The sequence below is a fragment of the Ceratotherium simum genome, chromosome 20 (genome assembly GCF_057802395.1).
Source record: "Ceratotherium simum simum isolate JZ-2026a chromosome 20, ASM5780239v1, whole genome shotgun sequence".
NCBI classification, from domain to species: domain Eukaryota; kingdom Metazoa; phylum Chordata; class Mammalia; order Perissodactyla; family Rhinocerotidae; genus Ceratotherium; species Ceratotherium simum.
This window is the reverse complement of record NC_141919.1, coordinates 6,706,287-6,723,084: the sequence shown is the minus strand read 5'-3', so window position 1 is coordinate 6,723,084 and position 16,798 is coordinate 6,706,287. Positions and strand designations below refer to the sequence as shown.

At 41.9% G+C, this 16,798-nt stretch overlaps 1 protein-coding gene across 1 annotated transcript in view; it reads left to right on the top strand.

The window, feature by feature from the left end:
- The window catches only part of LOC101399169 (solute carrier family 28 member 3-like), a 39,576-nt gene extending 24,397 nt beyond the window's left edge, over positions 1 to 15,179 (top strand). The window contains exons 10-18 of the mRNA XM_014795540.2: positions 1,093 to 1,173; positions 3,117 to 3,242; positions 4,872 to 5,002; positions 7,713 to 7,881; positions 8,280 to 8,477; positions 12,931 to 13,012; positions 13,731 to 13,829; positions 14,060 to 14,180; positions 15,042 to 15,179. Of these exons, the coding sequence (XP_014651026.2) occupies positions 1,093 to 1,173; positions 3,117 to 3,242; positions 4,872 to 5,002; positions 7,713 to 7,881; positions 8,280 to 8,477; positions 12,931 to 13,012; positions 13,731 to 13,829; positions 14,060 to 14,180; positions 15,042 to 15,168 (1,134 nt within the window). The 3' untranslated portion in view covers positions 15,169 to 15,179. The remainder of the gene's footprint in view (positions 1 to 1,092; positions 1,174 to 3,116; positions 3,243 to 4,871; positions 5,003 to 7,712; positions 7,882 to 8,279; positions 8,478 to 12,930; positions 13,013 to 13,730; positions 13,830 to 14,059; positions 14,181 to 15,041) is intronic.
- Positions 15,180 to 16,798: the final 1,619 nt, after the last annotated feature.

Below are 16,798 nucleotides of genomic sequence, written 5' to 3'. Positions count from 1 at the left end.
GGGAAAAGAGCACTGTTCCTTCATCTTGGCGACCCACCTGGTGCCTTATGCAGAGTCACTGCTTATCCTCAGGAGGTTACAAAAGGGGGCACTCTGGTCTAGAGCTGCTAGGGAGTCAAAGCAAGAAGGGGAAGCTGCTTTTTGCTCCTGAGGGAATTTTATAAGTGCACAATATTTTAAAAAATTTCTAAAAAGTCAATCTCATTCCTGCTGCCCCAGCAACTTTCAGTCTACACTTATAGGTTAGATCAGAAGGCTATGAAATTTGTAAGCTAGTTTGAATACACACGAGAGCAAGGCAGAGCACACAGGGTTTGGGCACAGCCTCAGGCCTCCTTTGAGCCCTGTAAATAAATAAAATGGAGAGAGAGAGAGAGAACCAGAAGACCGGCAGAATTCAGAATTTCAGCAAGAGCACCAGGGTCATAATTTTCCGATTGCCAATTTAAACATTCAGAATTACTGTGCTCGTGTCTAAGGAGAAAGAATGCAGGATGGCACTAGGAAGTCCCATCCTGAGGTGAGCACCACAGTCTCTGGTTGGAAGGGCCACTGGGGAAGTGGGACCATAACCCATGTTCGTTTGAGTGTTAAATAGAAAAAGCCAAACGTCAACTACATCCTACTACTTATTAGCTGGGTGATTTTTGACAAAACAACGCAACTTTTCTGTGCCTCAGGTTCTTCCTCTATCAAATGGGCATAATTATAGAACCTCTCTAAAAGAGTTCTTGTGGGATTAAATGCATGACTCAGATCAAGGGCTCAAAACAGTGCCTGGAATGCAGTAAAGCCTGCCGTGACTATTAGCAATTATTATAACTGGTTACTTGTACACAAGTGTACATTTCAATAGAAACTCACTTGTATAATGTTGAAAATATGTACAGTGACTCAGACTTACCACTCAAATAGGAGGATTTGATTGGCCTGCTCTATGGACTAGGTAAGGTGTACTCACAGTTAGCACCATTACTGGCCTGTCAACTATTGTTAAAGGCCTCAGCACTTTCCTCCAAAGATTTTTATCCCTACCTTGAAGTTTGTGTATACAAATAGCTCTTCACTGACTTTGTCCCTTGTCCCTTTTAGGTTGGATGGGTCATGCTGGTTATTATTGGATCATCTCCTATTGAATCTGTAGTTGCTGCTGGCAATATATTCCTCTCATATGTAAGTTATATCAAAAAACAAAACAAAACAAAACACCTGCTGAAATGGACACTGTTTCCAGAAAGTGGAATAAAAAATATGATGGTTTTATTTCTTTTAGTGTAGAAGGAAGAGCATCAAAATAAGGACCCCTCAGTACTGACAAAGTCCAGATTCCAGAGAGAGAGAAAAAGAGAGTGAGAGAGAGAGATCCCTTCCAAGAGTCTCAGTGCACTGATGTGGCATTTGGGTTCTTGAAATTTTATGAAGACGAAGAAAGATTGAATCATTGTGTCAAAGCATCAGACTTCTCACGTATAGATTCTCAATGAATCTTTTCTGAATTTATTGACTTGCTGAGGTCTCTGGCCCGCCCTTCAGAGGCTAGCAGCTTGTTCCCTCAGATGGAGTTCAGCACTTGTCTTGAGCCTGAAAACATGTAGCAGGCAGCCTCACATGCTGTAGTTTAATGCTGTGGCAGTGAAAGAGACCAGCCAAGGCTTCCCACCAATAGCTGCGCAGCTGTATAAATACTTGAGTTCATTCTTAACTTGTCTGAACTGGTCAACGGTCTGTTTGTGTTGAGTCTAAAGAACAATGCTGATGAGAAAAAACAATTTCATCACCTGATCCATCACATGGTTAAATGCTCTTTTCCCTGAAGTCCATTTAAGCAAAGAAATATGATGTAAAATGGGTGTCTATCAAAACAGCAGCATTCCCTAGGGGTAGATAAGTAAGAAATAGTAATAATCATCCTCGTCAGTCTGGATGTGCAGCTTCAGGCAGAATGGAATCACATAGCAACGAAACCAAGTGTGAATGCTTGCTAGCATGGCTAGCAGGGCTACCCAAGGTAATTGGATTTGAAGCAAAAATATAGTCACCTAGAGAAACACATGACCCCCAATCCAGGCTTACAACTGCTCCAGGCAGGCTGAGCCTTCTTATGGGTCAGCCCAGCTTGCTAACCTGGAGCATAGTCTTTACAGCAGGGCCCATGCTTCCTTCCCTAGGAGTTGAAATTATTATAATTATAGTCATAAAATCTCTCAGGACTAATTAGGGCACCATCTTGAGTTGATTACTCCTCCCTGCGGGGTAAGAGGGTTCATGCATTGAATTTCTATTCACTCCGTAAATTGAAACTCAACACATTCAATGTTACAGAACAGTTAGAAATAATGAGGAGAAAATTGTAAAATTGCACACATGCTCAATTTGATACCTAATATACTAAAAGCACAGCTATTATTTATGAAGAGCCCCACGCTGCAGGCTACCTGCCCTCCTTGGTGGGACTCAAGCCTTTACAACTACACTCTGATTCCTTTCCACCCAAGCGGAAGAAGGGGGTCTCTGATTTTCAATTTGAAAAAGGCTTCTGGGCACCTCTCCTTGTTATTATTTTATGCTTGTGTCTCTATTTCCCTGTGGTGTCAGCAAAGAGTTTTAAGGTCTGTCGAGATGAAGCTGTAAGATGGGAAGTCACAGAGGCTTGGGAATCACCAGTTCTCAAGGCCAGGCCACTGGGCAGAGTTACTTGGCCAGTGGTGTTTCAACCTTAGAAAAGTGTCCCCAGCCATCAGAGTCTAGTCCTAGGCTAGGTGGGGGCCTTATGTGGATTGGCCTTGCAAACTCTGCAAACATTACATATGAGTCTGTATGCACACTGACCTAGAGTTCAAATGACCCAGACTTCTAGGGTGTAGGTTCTCAAACTGGAGCATGCATCAGAACCACCTGGAAGGCTTGTTAAAACAGGATTGCCGGCCCCACCCCCAGAGTTTGATTCAGTAAGCCTGAGAATTTGCATGTCTAAGGAGTTCCCAGGTGATGCTGATGGTGCGGGTCTGAGGTCCACTCTTAGAAATACTGCTTTAGAGAATGGAATTTTGAGCAGATTGGCATACCCTCCTAAAATTTCAAAAGGAACACTTAATCTGGTCACTCTTTGTTTGCAGACGGTGGCTCCACTGCTGGTCCAACCGTATTTACAAGACACCACCAGGTCTGAACTCCATGCAATCATGACTGCTGGGTTCTCTACCATTGCTGGATATGTCTTCAGCCTATACAGTTTTTATGGGGTGAGAATGTTTGGGGATCAATTAATGGAAAATACAACCTCTTCTTTCTTTGCTATTGTCATTTTTTTCTTTTTCTTTACCATTGCTGCTCCAGATCTGCTCCATTGGATAAGGAGACCAAAAGAGTGTCTTTTTTGCTATATCATTGGTCACAGTTCCTTTGGCATTTGGATGGAGTGTTCACTTTTATATCCCTGCCACCTAAATGTGAATCATATCCCACCATACCAGAATGAAATCATATTATGAGATTACTTGGCTGAAAATATAAAAATGTTAAAAAAAAAACAAAACCTATTACACTAGTGAAGGCAGTCTAAACCAGAGGTCAGCAAACTATGGCCCATGGGCCAATTCTAGATCACTCCTCTTCTCTTGTAACTGAAATTATGCTGGAAATCAGCTACTCTTATTTGTTTTTCTATGGCAGCCTTCATGCTACAGAGTTGAGTAGTTGTGGCCCGAAAAGCCAAAAATGTTTATACTCTGGCCTTTTACAGAAAAAGTTTTCTGACCCCTGGCCTAGAGAATTGCTCCTCAAACCTTACTGCACATTAGAATCACCTGGGAGCTTTTAAAAGCCTGAATACCCAGGCCCAAACCCCAGAGTAATCAAAACAGAATCTCTTGGGATGAGACCTAGCATCAATATTGTTTTAAAACCCCTCAGATTCCAATGTGCAGCCAAGTTTGAGAGCTGGTGGTCTATAGCAGAGGGATGGAGAGTCTTGTGCTAACTGGTGCATGTGCCCCCAGCACAGAGCTGACAAGCCACACATAGACACAAGCCCCATGGGAGAAATGGAATAACACAGCAGCTGTGTGACCCAGGGGACTGGGCATTCTTACAGGATAGGTGAGTTTCACTCCAGGTCTTCATCTGGGCCTCGGAAGCCCATCAGCAGGAAGAGGGAAGAGGAAAAGGGCAGAGGAGGCCTCAGGAATAGCAGTGTGATTGGATCCTGGATGATCCACTCTGCCACCACAGTGGGAATGCTGCCTGTGAAAATGTGCTGGGGGGATGGGAGTGGGGAGGGTGCTGATTCCGGAATTCTGAAAAGATAGGGAAGAGAATCCAGAAATGAGGGTGTGGGGAGGGAAGGGGAAAGAGTTTCAGTAGACGTGCAGTGAGGAAAACAGAAATGGCTTACAGATTAAAGGGACTCTGGATAAAGAAGTATTACGTAAATGCACAAACATCCAGAACAGCAAAAGGAAGACAGAGAGGAGTGTGTCTGTGCCTGCACCCCAGACATCTCCTATCTACATTGATGATGAATGAAATATGGGCTTTAGGGACTATTTGAACATTCAAAAGAGAGGTGGAAGAATCCTCTTTGAAGGTTCCTACAGCACAGGACTGATTCTCTTCTGAAATGATCAGACTTGGGTTTTGTGCTTCTCCCCAAGGATGTGGTCAATTCACACAGATTCCCCCCTCCTCCCTCTGACTCTCACAGTAATGCCGACTTGGCTCGTTGAGCTCTTCTAAGCCTCCAAAGAAACATTGTTTTCTGGCATAGACACAATTCCTGCCCTTCTCTTCCCTTGTGAGGCTTTTGGGCCATGCATTCTGAACACAACAGAAAAGCTAATCCTAAATTGGCCTTCTTTCTCCTAAAATCGCAGATTTCATCCACCCACTTGTTAACTGCTTCACTTATGTCAGCACCCGCGTCATTGGCTGCGGCTAAACTCTTTTGGCCTGAGACAGAAACACCTAAAATAACCGTGGAGAATGCCATGAAAATGGAAATTGGGTGAGTGAGATACATTCACCTAGTTAATGACTATACAAGCTGGGGCGGGGGGGCAGGGATGGGGTCCAAATTCAAAGTACAGCAAAAAATTGGCAAAGAGAGCACAGTGGATTATGGTATTAAAGTGAACTTAATTTCCCAGTGACTATTAGACTTCACCCAAATAAATCTTGTTCAACCCTTGAAAATCTCTTTTATTTCATTGAAGTATAGCTGACATACAATATTAGTTTCAAGTGTGCAACATAGTGATTCGACGTTTATATACGTTATGAAATGATGACCACGGCAAGTCTAGTAACCCTCTGTCACCATAAAGTTATTACCATATTATTGACTATATTCCTTATGCTGTATACTACATCCTCATGACTTATTTATTTTAAAAATGGAAGTTTGTACGATTTAATCCCCTTCACCTATTTCTATACCCCTCTCCTCTCTAGTGACTATCACTTTGTTCTCCATATCTGTGAGTTGTTTCTGTTTTGCTATATTTATTCATTTGTTTTTGAGATCCCACATATAAGTGAAATCATACAGTATTTGTCTTTCTATGTCTGACTTATTTCACTTAGCATAATATCCTCTAGGTCCATCCATGTTGTCACAAATGGCAAGATTTCCGTTTTGGAATCTTTGGAATGGCAGAATAATGTTCCATTGTATGTATATACACCACATCTTCCTTATCTGTTCATTTATCAATGGGCACTTGGCTATTGTAACTAATGCTGCAATGAACATGGGGGTGCATATATCTTTTTGAATTTGTGTTTTCATTTTCTTTGAATGAACACCCAGAAGCAGAATAGCTGGATTGTATGGCAGTTCTATTTTTAATTTTTTGAGGAATATCCATACTATTTTCCATAGTGGCTGCACCAATTTACATTCCCAGGAACAGTGTATGAGAGTTTCATTTTCTTCACATCCTCACAAACACTTACTTCTTGTCTTTTTGATAATAGCCATTCTCACAGGTGATAACTCATTGTAGTTTTGATTTGCATTTCCCTGACATTAGTGATGTTGAGCATCTTTTCACTGTCTGTTCACCATCTGTATGTCTTTGGAAAAATGTCTATTCATGTCCGCTGCCCATTTTTTAATTGGATTTTTTGTTTGTATTCTATTAAGTTGTATGAGTTCTTTACATATTTTGGATGTTAACCCCTTATTGTATATATCATTTGCAAATATCTTCTCCCATTCAGTAGATTGCCTTTTCTTTTTGTTGATGGTTTTCTTCACTGTGCAAAAGCTTTTTAGTTTGATGTAATTCCATTTATTTATTTTTGCTTTTGTTGCCTTTGCCTGAGGAGATAGATGCCTAAAAATATTGCTAAGACCAATGTCTAAGAGCTGACTGCCTATGTTTTCTTCTAGGAGTTTACGGTTTCAGGTATCACATTCAAGTCTTTAATCCATTTTAAATTTATTTTTGTATATGGTGTAAGAAAATGTCTTCATTTCATTCTTTTGCATGTAGCTGTCTAGTTTTCCCAACACCATTTGTTGAAGAGATTGTCTTTTTCCCATTGTATATTCTTGCCTCCTTTCTCATAGGTTAACTGACCATATAAGCAGAGGTTTATTTCTGGGCTCTCTATTCTGTTCCATTGATCTCTGTGTCTGTTTTTGTGCCAGTACCATATTGTTTTGATCACTACAGATTTGTAGTACAGTTTGAAATCAGGGAGTGTGATGCCTCCAGCTTTGTTCCTCTTTCTCAAGACTGCTTTGGCTGAAAACCTTTCTAAATACCTGAATGTCATTACATTTCCTTGACTTCAATGTAGATATTTTATTTTAAATATAGTATAGTCTTCATTTAGCCTTGATTTAAGACTGTTGCAAAACCATAGGACAACCATTTCTGGAAATGTCTTATATAATAGGGAAAGAAGCTGTGATATAGGTATCCTTAACCCGTCTTCAGTTCATTTTCTTTTGCCCTGTGCAAAAGAAAGAAAAAAAAGGTGGAAAAGACTAAGGGATTTAGCATGTTCAAAAGTATTTAATTAAATAACAGAATCCATCAACCAACATGTTTCTGAGATTCATCTCTTGTTTGTCTGGAGGTAAAGTCATAACCATGAATGAAAACGCAAGTTGTCAAAGAATATATATATATGAAATACGTGTGATTCCACTTATAAAGTTAGCAAATGTGCAAACCTACACAACATATTATTTATGGATGCAGACATATAGGGAAATTGGAAAGAAAAGAAATGATAAGCAACTTAGGGAGCCAGGTACCTCTGAGATGAGAGAGAAGAGGATGAGATTAAGGAAGGACACAGGGCGGGGGACTCAGAGGTAAGGGTGACATTCCATTTCTTAGGTGACGGATATTCAGGCCTTCCTTGAATTATTAATTCTTATACCATGAATATTTTATAAATATTCTCTGATAGGTACCATTACATATAATTTTTGAAAGCTATAGTATTTGTATGTTTTACTAATTTTTAATTACAAATGTCCCCAAATTCAAAGAGTAGTATAACAGACACCCGTATGCCCTTCACCCACACTCAGCAATTATCAACTCTGTCATGATTTCATGGAATTCAGGTGAGTATCTTGACCAAGGCATGGACCTCTTTCTACAAATGAGCTCTGTTCATGCCATTTCTTCACCTGTGATGTCCATCCACTGACAACTCCTTGGTAATTCTGCCATTGCTATTTTTTGATAAAGAGATTCGAGGAATCTCCTAGAAGCTGCATCACAGGGAGCATCCTCATCCATCTCCCTGGTGGCACGCATCGCTGTGAGTCTGATTACCTTCCTGGCCCTGTTGTCTTTTGTGGATGCAGCCCTGTCCTGGTTTGGAAACATGTTTGACTACCCACAACTGAGTTTCGAGGTATATTTCTATCATGATTCTCTTCCATTTTGTTTCTGCCTATCTTTGTTTAAAAATAAAATGGGTTTGTGAATTGCCTTCCCTAACTGCCTGTAGTGCACTCTGACACAATGCACAAACTTATCATATATCCCCCATCTTCCCACCCTCTTTCTCTGTCTCCTGTCACCCTCCTTCCCCCAACATACAATCATTCTTTCCATCCTGAGAATCCAGGTGACTTCACATGACCCAATTCCAACCTTGACTCCTAATGGATAAAGATGGACAAGGCATGTGAAGGGATTTCTGTGCCTACACGAGACACAGAGGGGGTGGGAACAATCTTATCATGAGGGTGACAGAAGAATGGGAGCAAATCACTACTCTAATAAAGTGTCTATTTTTGTTTTTTGTAGATAATATGCTCCTACATCTTCATGCCCTTTTCCTTCATGATGGGAGTGGACTGGCAAGACAGCTTCATGGTTGCCAAACTCATAGGTTATAAAACATTCTTTGCTTCATTTCTGTCCTATGAGCGCCTCTCAGAATTGGTGTATTTAAGGGAAGAGGCTGGACCCAAATTTGTGAATGGTGTGCAGCAGTATATGTCAGTGAGTAAATATTTTGATTTTTCAGTGTACTTCTTTATCACATACATACACTCATCAAATAGTTACTGGTGCCTCTGTGTGTCAGGCCAGGCATTTGGGATATATCAAAGAACAAAACAGACCCCAAATCCCAGAGCTCATGGAGCTCATAATGAACATAGCACCTCATAATTTTCAGTGATGTTGACTTAATCCTTGTCTGTGGGTGTGTGTGTGGAGAAGCACAGCTAATCCTTACCACTGTGATCACTTACTGTTGAGCATTGTGGATCCAAACCCAGAGTCATAGGAACTAGAATCAATCCATCAACAAACATTTATGAATGTCTTCTGTGTGCAATGTACCTAGGTACTGAGGCCACAGCACTGAATAAGTGATGAGGCCTCTGCCCTCATGGGGCTGATAGTCTAATGATCCTGAATGTCCCTTCCTTTCAGCTTAAGGAATCCTATGAACTCTGAGAAACTGCCTAAATGCAACATAGTGCCTTGACATCCTAAAGAAGTAGTGAGATACAATCGCTGCTCTCCAAGTAGATGAGGGAAGAGAAGAAACTCAGGGTCTCTGGTCTGAACCTTTGAGACAAGCACCCCATACTATGTCAGGACTTCAGGTCAATAGCCTGCAAGGAGATGCTCATGTCTACTTGGCCTTGAATGGGATAAGGGAACTCAAGAGAGGCTATTATTTAGGCCATATTTGCAGCTGAGACTCCAGCGTCTAATTTCCTACAGAACAGAATTGTCACACATGGAAACTCTTAGGGAAATGGTGAACATTTCTGACTGCCACCATTACCCATGGAAACAATCCATTTGGAATTAATGTCTTAGGCACATATTGGGCTTTAAAGGGAAAGGGGAGGGGAAGCATGCTGCCCAGGCTCCTAGTTGAGACTGCCCACCTCTGAACAGCCCACCACTCTCCCAGCCTCCCAACATGCAAATTTACTCCCACATATGCACAGAATAACAGCATACTCCAGGAGAGTGCTGATTTGTACATTATCATCAGGGGTATTTGACCCACACCTCTGATATTAACAGTGGCTCTGTAGGTCTCCTGTTCCTCCAATGTTCGTTCTTCAGCTGACGACACAGTGGGACTTGGCCTAATGTCCTCATTGTCTGGATGCCTCCACAAACCAGGTGGCTTCCCTGCCAAAAGGAAACAATAGGCTAAATTAAGTGAGATGTTTTTCATCCCCAACTGCCAGTTGCCAGGAGAAAATAGTTTTGTTAATGAGCAAAGCAAGCTCACAGTTCTGGCAGTGCTGAGCAGGTTTGTGAGCAGGTTATTAAGAGGATAGAGACAGGACAGTAGCGCTGAGTCGGGTTGGGGGCGAGCCCAACCAGGGGCAGGAGCTCAGAGGACATTTAGGAATATGAGCTCAACGGCTTCTGTTATTCCTGAGTCATGATGGGAAAAACATTTTGTTTTTTCCCAATTTCTTATTTGTAATTAACAAAATAGGGATGAGTCCCTGCAATTTCTGTTACCAAGCAAGAAGTGGTGGGGGTGTCCCAACAGTCTCCTGGAAAAGGTACCACATGACTGTAGTGTAAGATCTGGGTCCATGAGGCAAAAACCGCGTGTTATCCATTGAATTATGCCCACTGCTGACATCCATCTAAGGTAGGAGGTCAGAAGGTGTATGTTGCACTTTATTACTCCAGTTGCTCTTTCTTAGAGAAAAGATACTTTGCATGTTTGTTTCTTTGTTTACATGTAATACATTTCACGGTACAGAATTCAAAAGGTACAAAAAGGAGTAGAGGGAAAAGTGAGTCATCCTCTTTACTTCTCTGCCACTCAGCTCCTCTCCCTGTACCATATTATGCTCACTGTTCTTAGCCTTGCTCCTTGCACTTGATAAGATATCTTGAATGCCTTTCTGTACCAGCGCCTGTGACATAGTATTCTATTGTACGAGCACACCATAATTTATTTTAACTAGTTGCTTATTGATGATCACTCTTACCAGTTTTTTGCTAATAGAAGTACTACAATGCCTGTCCTTGTACATATGGCATCTTTGTTCATGGGCAAGGAGAGCTGTAGGATGTATTATTAATTTCCTAGTGCAGTTCTTTCTGTCACGTAATCTTGCACATTTAGGGACAAAGACAAAGGGGATGGTCCCAGCCTCCTTTTCCTCTTATTGTAAAACCCTGCGTGGCCACATCTGTGTCCCTCCTTTGCAGATCCCCAGAAAGGAGAAAAAGGAGTCTCAAGCACTTTATGCCATATCCCTCCCCATGGTCTCTTAATAAGCTTGCCTAGTTTTTTTGTTGCTTTTTTTGTGTGTGAGGAGATCAGCCCTGTGCTAACATCTGCCAATCCTCCTCTTTTTTTGCTGAGGAAGACTGGCCCTGGGCTAACATCCGTGCCCATCTTCCTCCACTTTATATGGGACGCCGCCACAGCATGGCTTGCCAAGCAGTGCGTCGGTGCACGCCCGGGATCCGAACTGGGGAACCCTGGGACGCCGCAGCGGAGCGCACGCACTTAACCGCTTGCGCAACCAGGCCAGCACCTAAGCTTGCTTGTTTTTGAAGCCAATAGAACTAAACGAGAAGCAGGGGATGAGGATGAGATTTTCCAGAAACAGTGGACTGCTCAAATACGTGAAACATTTTTTCCCTGCCTGCTGTGCACACGCTGAATGAAAACATCAACAAAGGAGCTCTCAGAAACCATGAAAAGAAGAGGGGCCTTATCAACAAAAACTTACCAGGACCACTTGAGTCTTGACTGTGAGCTTTAAAAAATCCAATTAGTGAAAGAAAAGGCAGCGCCAGTTTTGAATGTAGCATTGGCCTGGTTTGTTCTTTGAACAAAATCATAGATTTTTCAGGATTTGGGGGGAAAAAGATTACTGCCTCAATTGTGTGGGTGCCTTTGCCACATTGGGTGTGCCTCTGGTGAACAATGAAGTGCACTGGATCTTCCAAGCCTCCTGTAGTCAGTCCCTCAACCTGAAAAAGAACTATCTGGCCTGAGCAGCACCTCTTGAGTTCAGAGGCGGGGGGTCACACTCACACTTCGACGAATTCATCTTCCGTCTTCTCTTGGCCCAGTGAGAGCACAGTCCATTCTCCCGCTTCCATGCGGGCACCTAATATTCCTATGGGAGGGTCAGAGCTGAGGAACAAAGAAAGGCAAACACAAACCATGGCCAGAGTGAAAGGGCTCCTGTGGTATCTGTGAGCTTCCTTTTTACTAATGTAATTCCTTTTACATTATATCGTTTTTACTGAAGTATAATTTACATGCAAAAAAGGCCCATTTTTGGTGTACATGTAAGTTTTGACAAATGTGTCACCCTGGGTAACCACGACCACAATCAAGATATAGAACATTTCCATCACACCTAGAAAATCTTCCTCATGGCCAGTTGTAGTCAACAGCCCCCCACCCCCACCCTGACCCACTCCCAGGAACCCAACGATCTTTCTTTCATGATAGATTACTTTTGCTTCTTCTAGAATTTCGTATGAATGGACGCACTTAACATTCATGTTGTTGCATGTGGTAGTAATCCATTTTATGGAAATCCAAAATTTGTTTATCCATTTGCCTGTTAAAGGACATTTGGATTGTTTCCAACTTGGGACTATTATGAATAAAGCTGCTATAAATATTCATGTACAGTCCTCTTGTGGGCATATGTGTTTTTATTTCTCCTGGGAAAATTCCTAGGAGTGGGATTGCTGGCTGCTACAGGCAGTGGATGTTAACTTGATAAGAAACTGTCAAGTATGTTTGTATTTTACCAACAGGCTTTGTCAGTTTACATTCTCACCAACAATGTACAAGAGTTCTAGTTGCTCCACGTCCTCACCCACACTTAGTGTTGTCCACGTTTTTAGCCACTTTACTGGATGTGTAGTGGTATCTCATTGTGTTAACTTGCATTTCCCTGGTGACTAACACTGTCGATCATCTTCTCATGTGCTTATGGGCCATTTGTGTGTCTTCTGTGAAATCTCTTTATTCATTTATTAGGTGCTTGTCTTATTATTATTGAGTTATAACAGTTCTTTATAAATTCAGAATAAGTCCTTTGTCAACTAAATGTGAATATTTTCTGGGACCAATTTTGTGTCTTCAGCAGCTGGTCCTGTGCCTGGCACATTATAGCAGGGGCCCAGGTCACGCTGACTATTAAAATTATCATTGAGCAGAAAGTAACATTTGTAGACACCAAGACTACCAATTCCAAGTCCTTTGTAGAGAGTCTCTGAATCCACACAATCCCTTTCTCTCCATTGAAATTCAAGGGGAGATGGAAACAAGAGTCTAGGAAGCAACAGGTGTTCGACACCAGGCACTGTATGCTTATGTGTCAGTATTGATCCCGTAGCCAGAATAGGAAGCCCGGTTAGGATGTCAGATTTACTAAGCTGGGTCACACCATGTATTCATCCATGTGTTTATGCTTATTTACAGATTCGTTCTGAGACAATTGCCACTTATGCTCTCTGTGACTTTGCCAATGTCCTTTCCCTAGGAATAGCGATCAGTGTACTCAGTAAGTGAAAAGAATATTCTTCTTCAACAATAGATGTGGTGTAAACATGCTTTAAATCTCCATGTTGCTCTGTGACATTATTCATGTCAGGAAAAGAAGGCCCTGCAAAAGCAGGAAATCCTTTGGGATCTATTTTTTATCCCTGCTCTGCAGTATAGTTTCCCTATGTAACATCAGGAAGAATTTGCCCAAATTTACTGGTGCTTCTCTAGCCAGGGATGACACATAGGTTCCACTTTGCATGCCAGTTCCAATAGATTTATAATGGCCACCTGGAGAAGGATTCTGAGGTCCAATGGAAGTGGGAAAATGCTGTGATTAGTTGGTGATGTCTGCCATGGGCACAGAAGTGGATGGTGACAGGTGAGTTGCAGATGTTTGGGATCTTTCCTTGAGATGCATTTGCCTTGCCCATCCCTCAACATGCTGTGTGAGCCCTTTGGATGAAACTTAGGACTTGTTTCTTCTGCAAAGAATGGAAGCCTCTGGGCCTCTTGTTGTGGACAAACTTCTTTTCGTCACACACCAGAGAACTTCTCTGGATGTGGAACTCATCACTAAGCTCTTCAATCTTGAATTTCCCAGCTAAGTTTTAAGAAAAGGAAAAGTCAGCTGATCTGAGACTCCAGCCCCAGAACAATTCTCAGAGGCTGGGAATTTGGAATCTAATCAATAAGTCTCCACATTAACCTCTCATACTTGCTTCCATGTTTCCCAGCATCCATGGCTCCTTCCAGAAAGCGTGACATCGCCTCAGCAGCAGTGAGAGCTCTAATTGCAGGGACCATCGCCAGCTTCATGACAGCCTGCATCGCAGGTACTGCTTCCGGTCTTTGTGTCCTGTCTCCCTGTGCCCGCAGCTTTCAGGGGGGCAGTGCCTCCAACCCGCATATGCAGCATATGCTGTGCGGACAGCTGAGAGGCAGAGCGCTGTTAAACACATTGTGGAGTGAAATGTGTGGAGCGTGGTGGAGAAGCTAAGAACAGAAGGAGAGTTCAGTGACTTCGTTAATTAATAAAATCAATGGCGCTCTGTTCCACTTCTAGGCATACTCTCCAGCACCTCTGTAGACACCAACTGCCATCACATTTTAGAGAACGCCTTCCGCTCCGGCTCACCTAAAAACACAACTGATGTAGTGTCTTGTTGCCAGAGTCTATTGAGCAGGTATTGTATTCTTGATTATAACTTCTTTCTATCCATTATTAATTAAAAATTAGACCTAAAGACCCCTTCCATTTATTTTTATAACTTCGTAACTCTTACTTTATTTAAATATAAGAACCTATGTGGCAATTCTAACCACCTTTCATTTTGACTTTTCCCAGGTAAGGCTAGGATCCATAACTGTCTAGTGTCACTCAAGCATTTCATATGCCTCTGTTATGTATTAGGCACTTGGTATGAATTAACTCACTTACATCTTACAAACATTGTGTAAGTTAGGCACTATTGCTTTTTTAAGCATTGTATTTAAGCAGAATTAAGCACATTGCATTTAAGCACAATTAAGATAGAAAACCCAAGAAAATTTGGGTCTTTCCACCCACAGAGCCCATGCCCTTAACTAGTAATGTACTATTCTAGTACTAGTTACTAGGTGCTGCCTCCCTTTCAAGGGAGGATCAAGCAATGAAGGCTGTCCCGACAACATGGTGATGGTGATGGGCTATGGTAGATGAGGGGCTGCCAGTGACCCATGCCAGCCACCCCTACCCTGTACAGTTTCTATTTGCAAAATCACTATCCCCACTCCATCTGCCCTTCTTAATGTGCAAGTGTTGTATACCGATTAATTCTATCCTTTCTTTGTTTATTCTGGAGGAAATAGGGGGAGTCCTTGAGGCCAAACAGGATTTGAGAGTCCAAACCAATTCTTGGTGCCTCTGTCCTTAACCCACCCTAACCTGAACTTGATGGGGGATATGAGCTCCAAGTCCTATTATGTTTTTAATGTGTCATCTTCTGCTCATCTACTCTTTCTATCTTCTATGGCTGAGCTAACTGTTTCATTCTACTTACTACCAGCACTGTTGCCATGGGTCCCGGGGAGGTCATCCCAGGAGAGGACCACAGCCTGTATTCTTTGAAGAATTGCTGCGACTTGTTGATTTCATCAACACTGAACTGCAGTTGGATCCCTAGTCCATTTTGAGTTCAGCCACTTCTCCAACAGAACTCTAAGAACAGATAATGAACTTTCTGTTTTGTGGAGAAAAAGAAAAGTGATTCTCCACAGATTGATACTTCCATCATGGAATCAGCTTTAACTGGAAAGAAGAAAAACAGGAGTGAACCCTTCAGATCTAGAGCATCTTCCTCCTCTCCTCAGCCCCTTCCCTGCTGGGAACTACTATGGTGTCCCAAAGTGAGTTGGTGTCTCCAGTCCCAAAAATGTTTTCTGACTTTAGTATTTCAGGACATTTAACCAGAACACAGGTATAAATGATGGCTCATAACAATGGGGCTGTGACTCAGCTGTACCCACTTAGTGTGATTCTCTAAGTAGCCCAGAATGACTCATTTCAAAAACATCTCAGGTGAGGTATCTTTGTGTTCACCCTGGCTGACCTGAAATAGCCTAAACTTGAATCTCACATGGAGGAGGACCAATCACATATCACCCACTCATTCCCTGCCCTGAGGAAGTCCTGCAGAAGTCAGGAGTCCTTCAGGCGGGTGCCTAGACCATTCCAAAGCTAGGTTTTAAGTCCTGTGTGCTTAGAGTTATACCAGTCAGCATAAGCTGAGCTATGCTGCAGTAACAAATAATTCAAAAACCTTGGTGGCTTACAAGTTTATTTTTCACTAATATTATGTGTTTACTGAGGGCCAATTTTGGCTATACTCCATGTTGTCTTCATGTCCAGGATGCAGGTTACAGGACCAGTCCTGATGTGGGGCACATTGGTCTTATGGGAGAAGGAAAAGAAAGGTGGGGCCACATGATGGCTCTTAAAACTTCCCCTTGCAAGTGACACCCTTCACTTCCACTACACTCTGTTAGCCAAAGCTAGTCATGTGACAAGCATGAGTCAATGGCCATAGATGATTTATGTTGTCAGAGGGACAGTGAATGTTTTGAAGAAATAATATGATATACCACATGGAAACATAATATCCATATCTCCCTTCAAGAAGTCAGCCTGTTATAGGGCATAACTGTAAGCCTATTCATGTGCAAATTTGGTTATGTTCCTGGTGACAAGACTGGAAAATGGTGCAACTCCTTAGTCAAAAAGTCACATAAAGACCATTTGAAGAATAGAAATAAGTCCTGGTTGAGATCTGAAAACTTTCCATTGATACTTCCAGAGGAGCATCAGCATCAAACTTCCTTGATGGATATCAAACGAGGACCTGAATGGGTTCTGAGACTTAATGTGTCTCAGAAAAAAATTCTAGAAACAATGGTGGGGTGCTCTTTAATGAAATGCTCATCATCAATACCCTTAAAAGCATAAAGACCAGATTTTGTGAGAAAACACAAACAGTAATGACTGGATTAAGAGGTGATTCACACAAAAGAAAGCAAGTGAAAAAGGTTTTGGAATACCTTAAGTAATTTATATGTTTTCCTTTTTGTTCAGACAGGAGAGTAATTTTTTAAATCCATGTGTAAATAGTAGATTTTTGTTGTTGTTGTTGACAACGATGGTGGTGGTTTGAAGGAGGGAGCTAAATGCCCAAAGGACTCTTTATCTCTGAAGTACAATATACTAGGATATTTCTAATTATTGATCATTTGTTTCAAATTTTTCTTTGAACTCAGTGTGTCCCTTCAG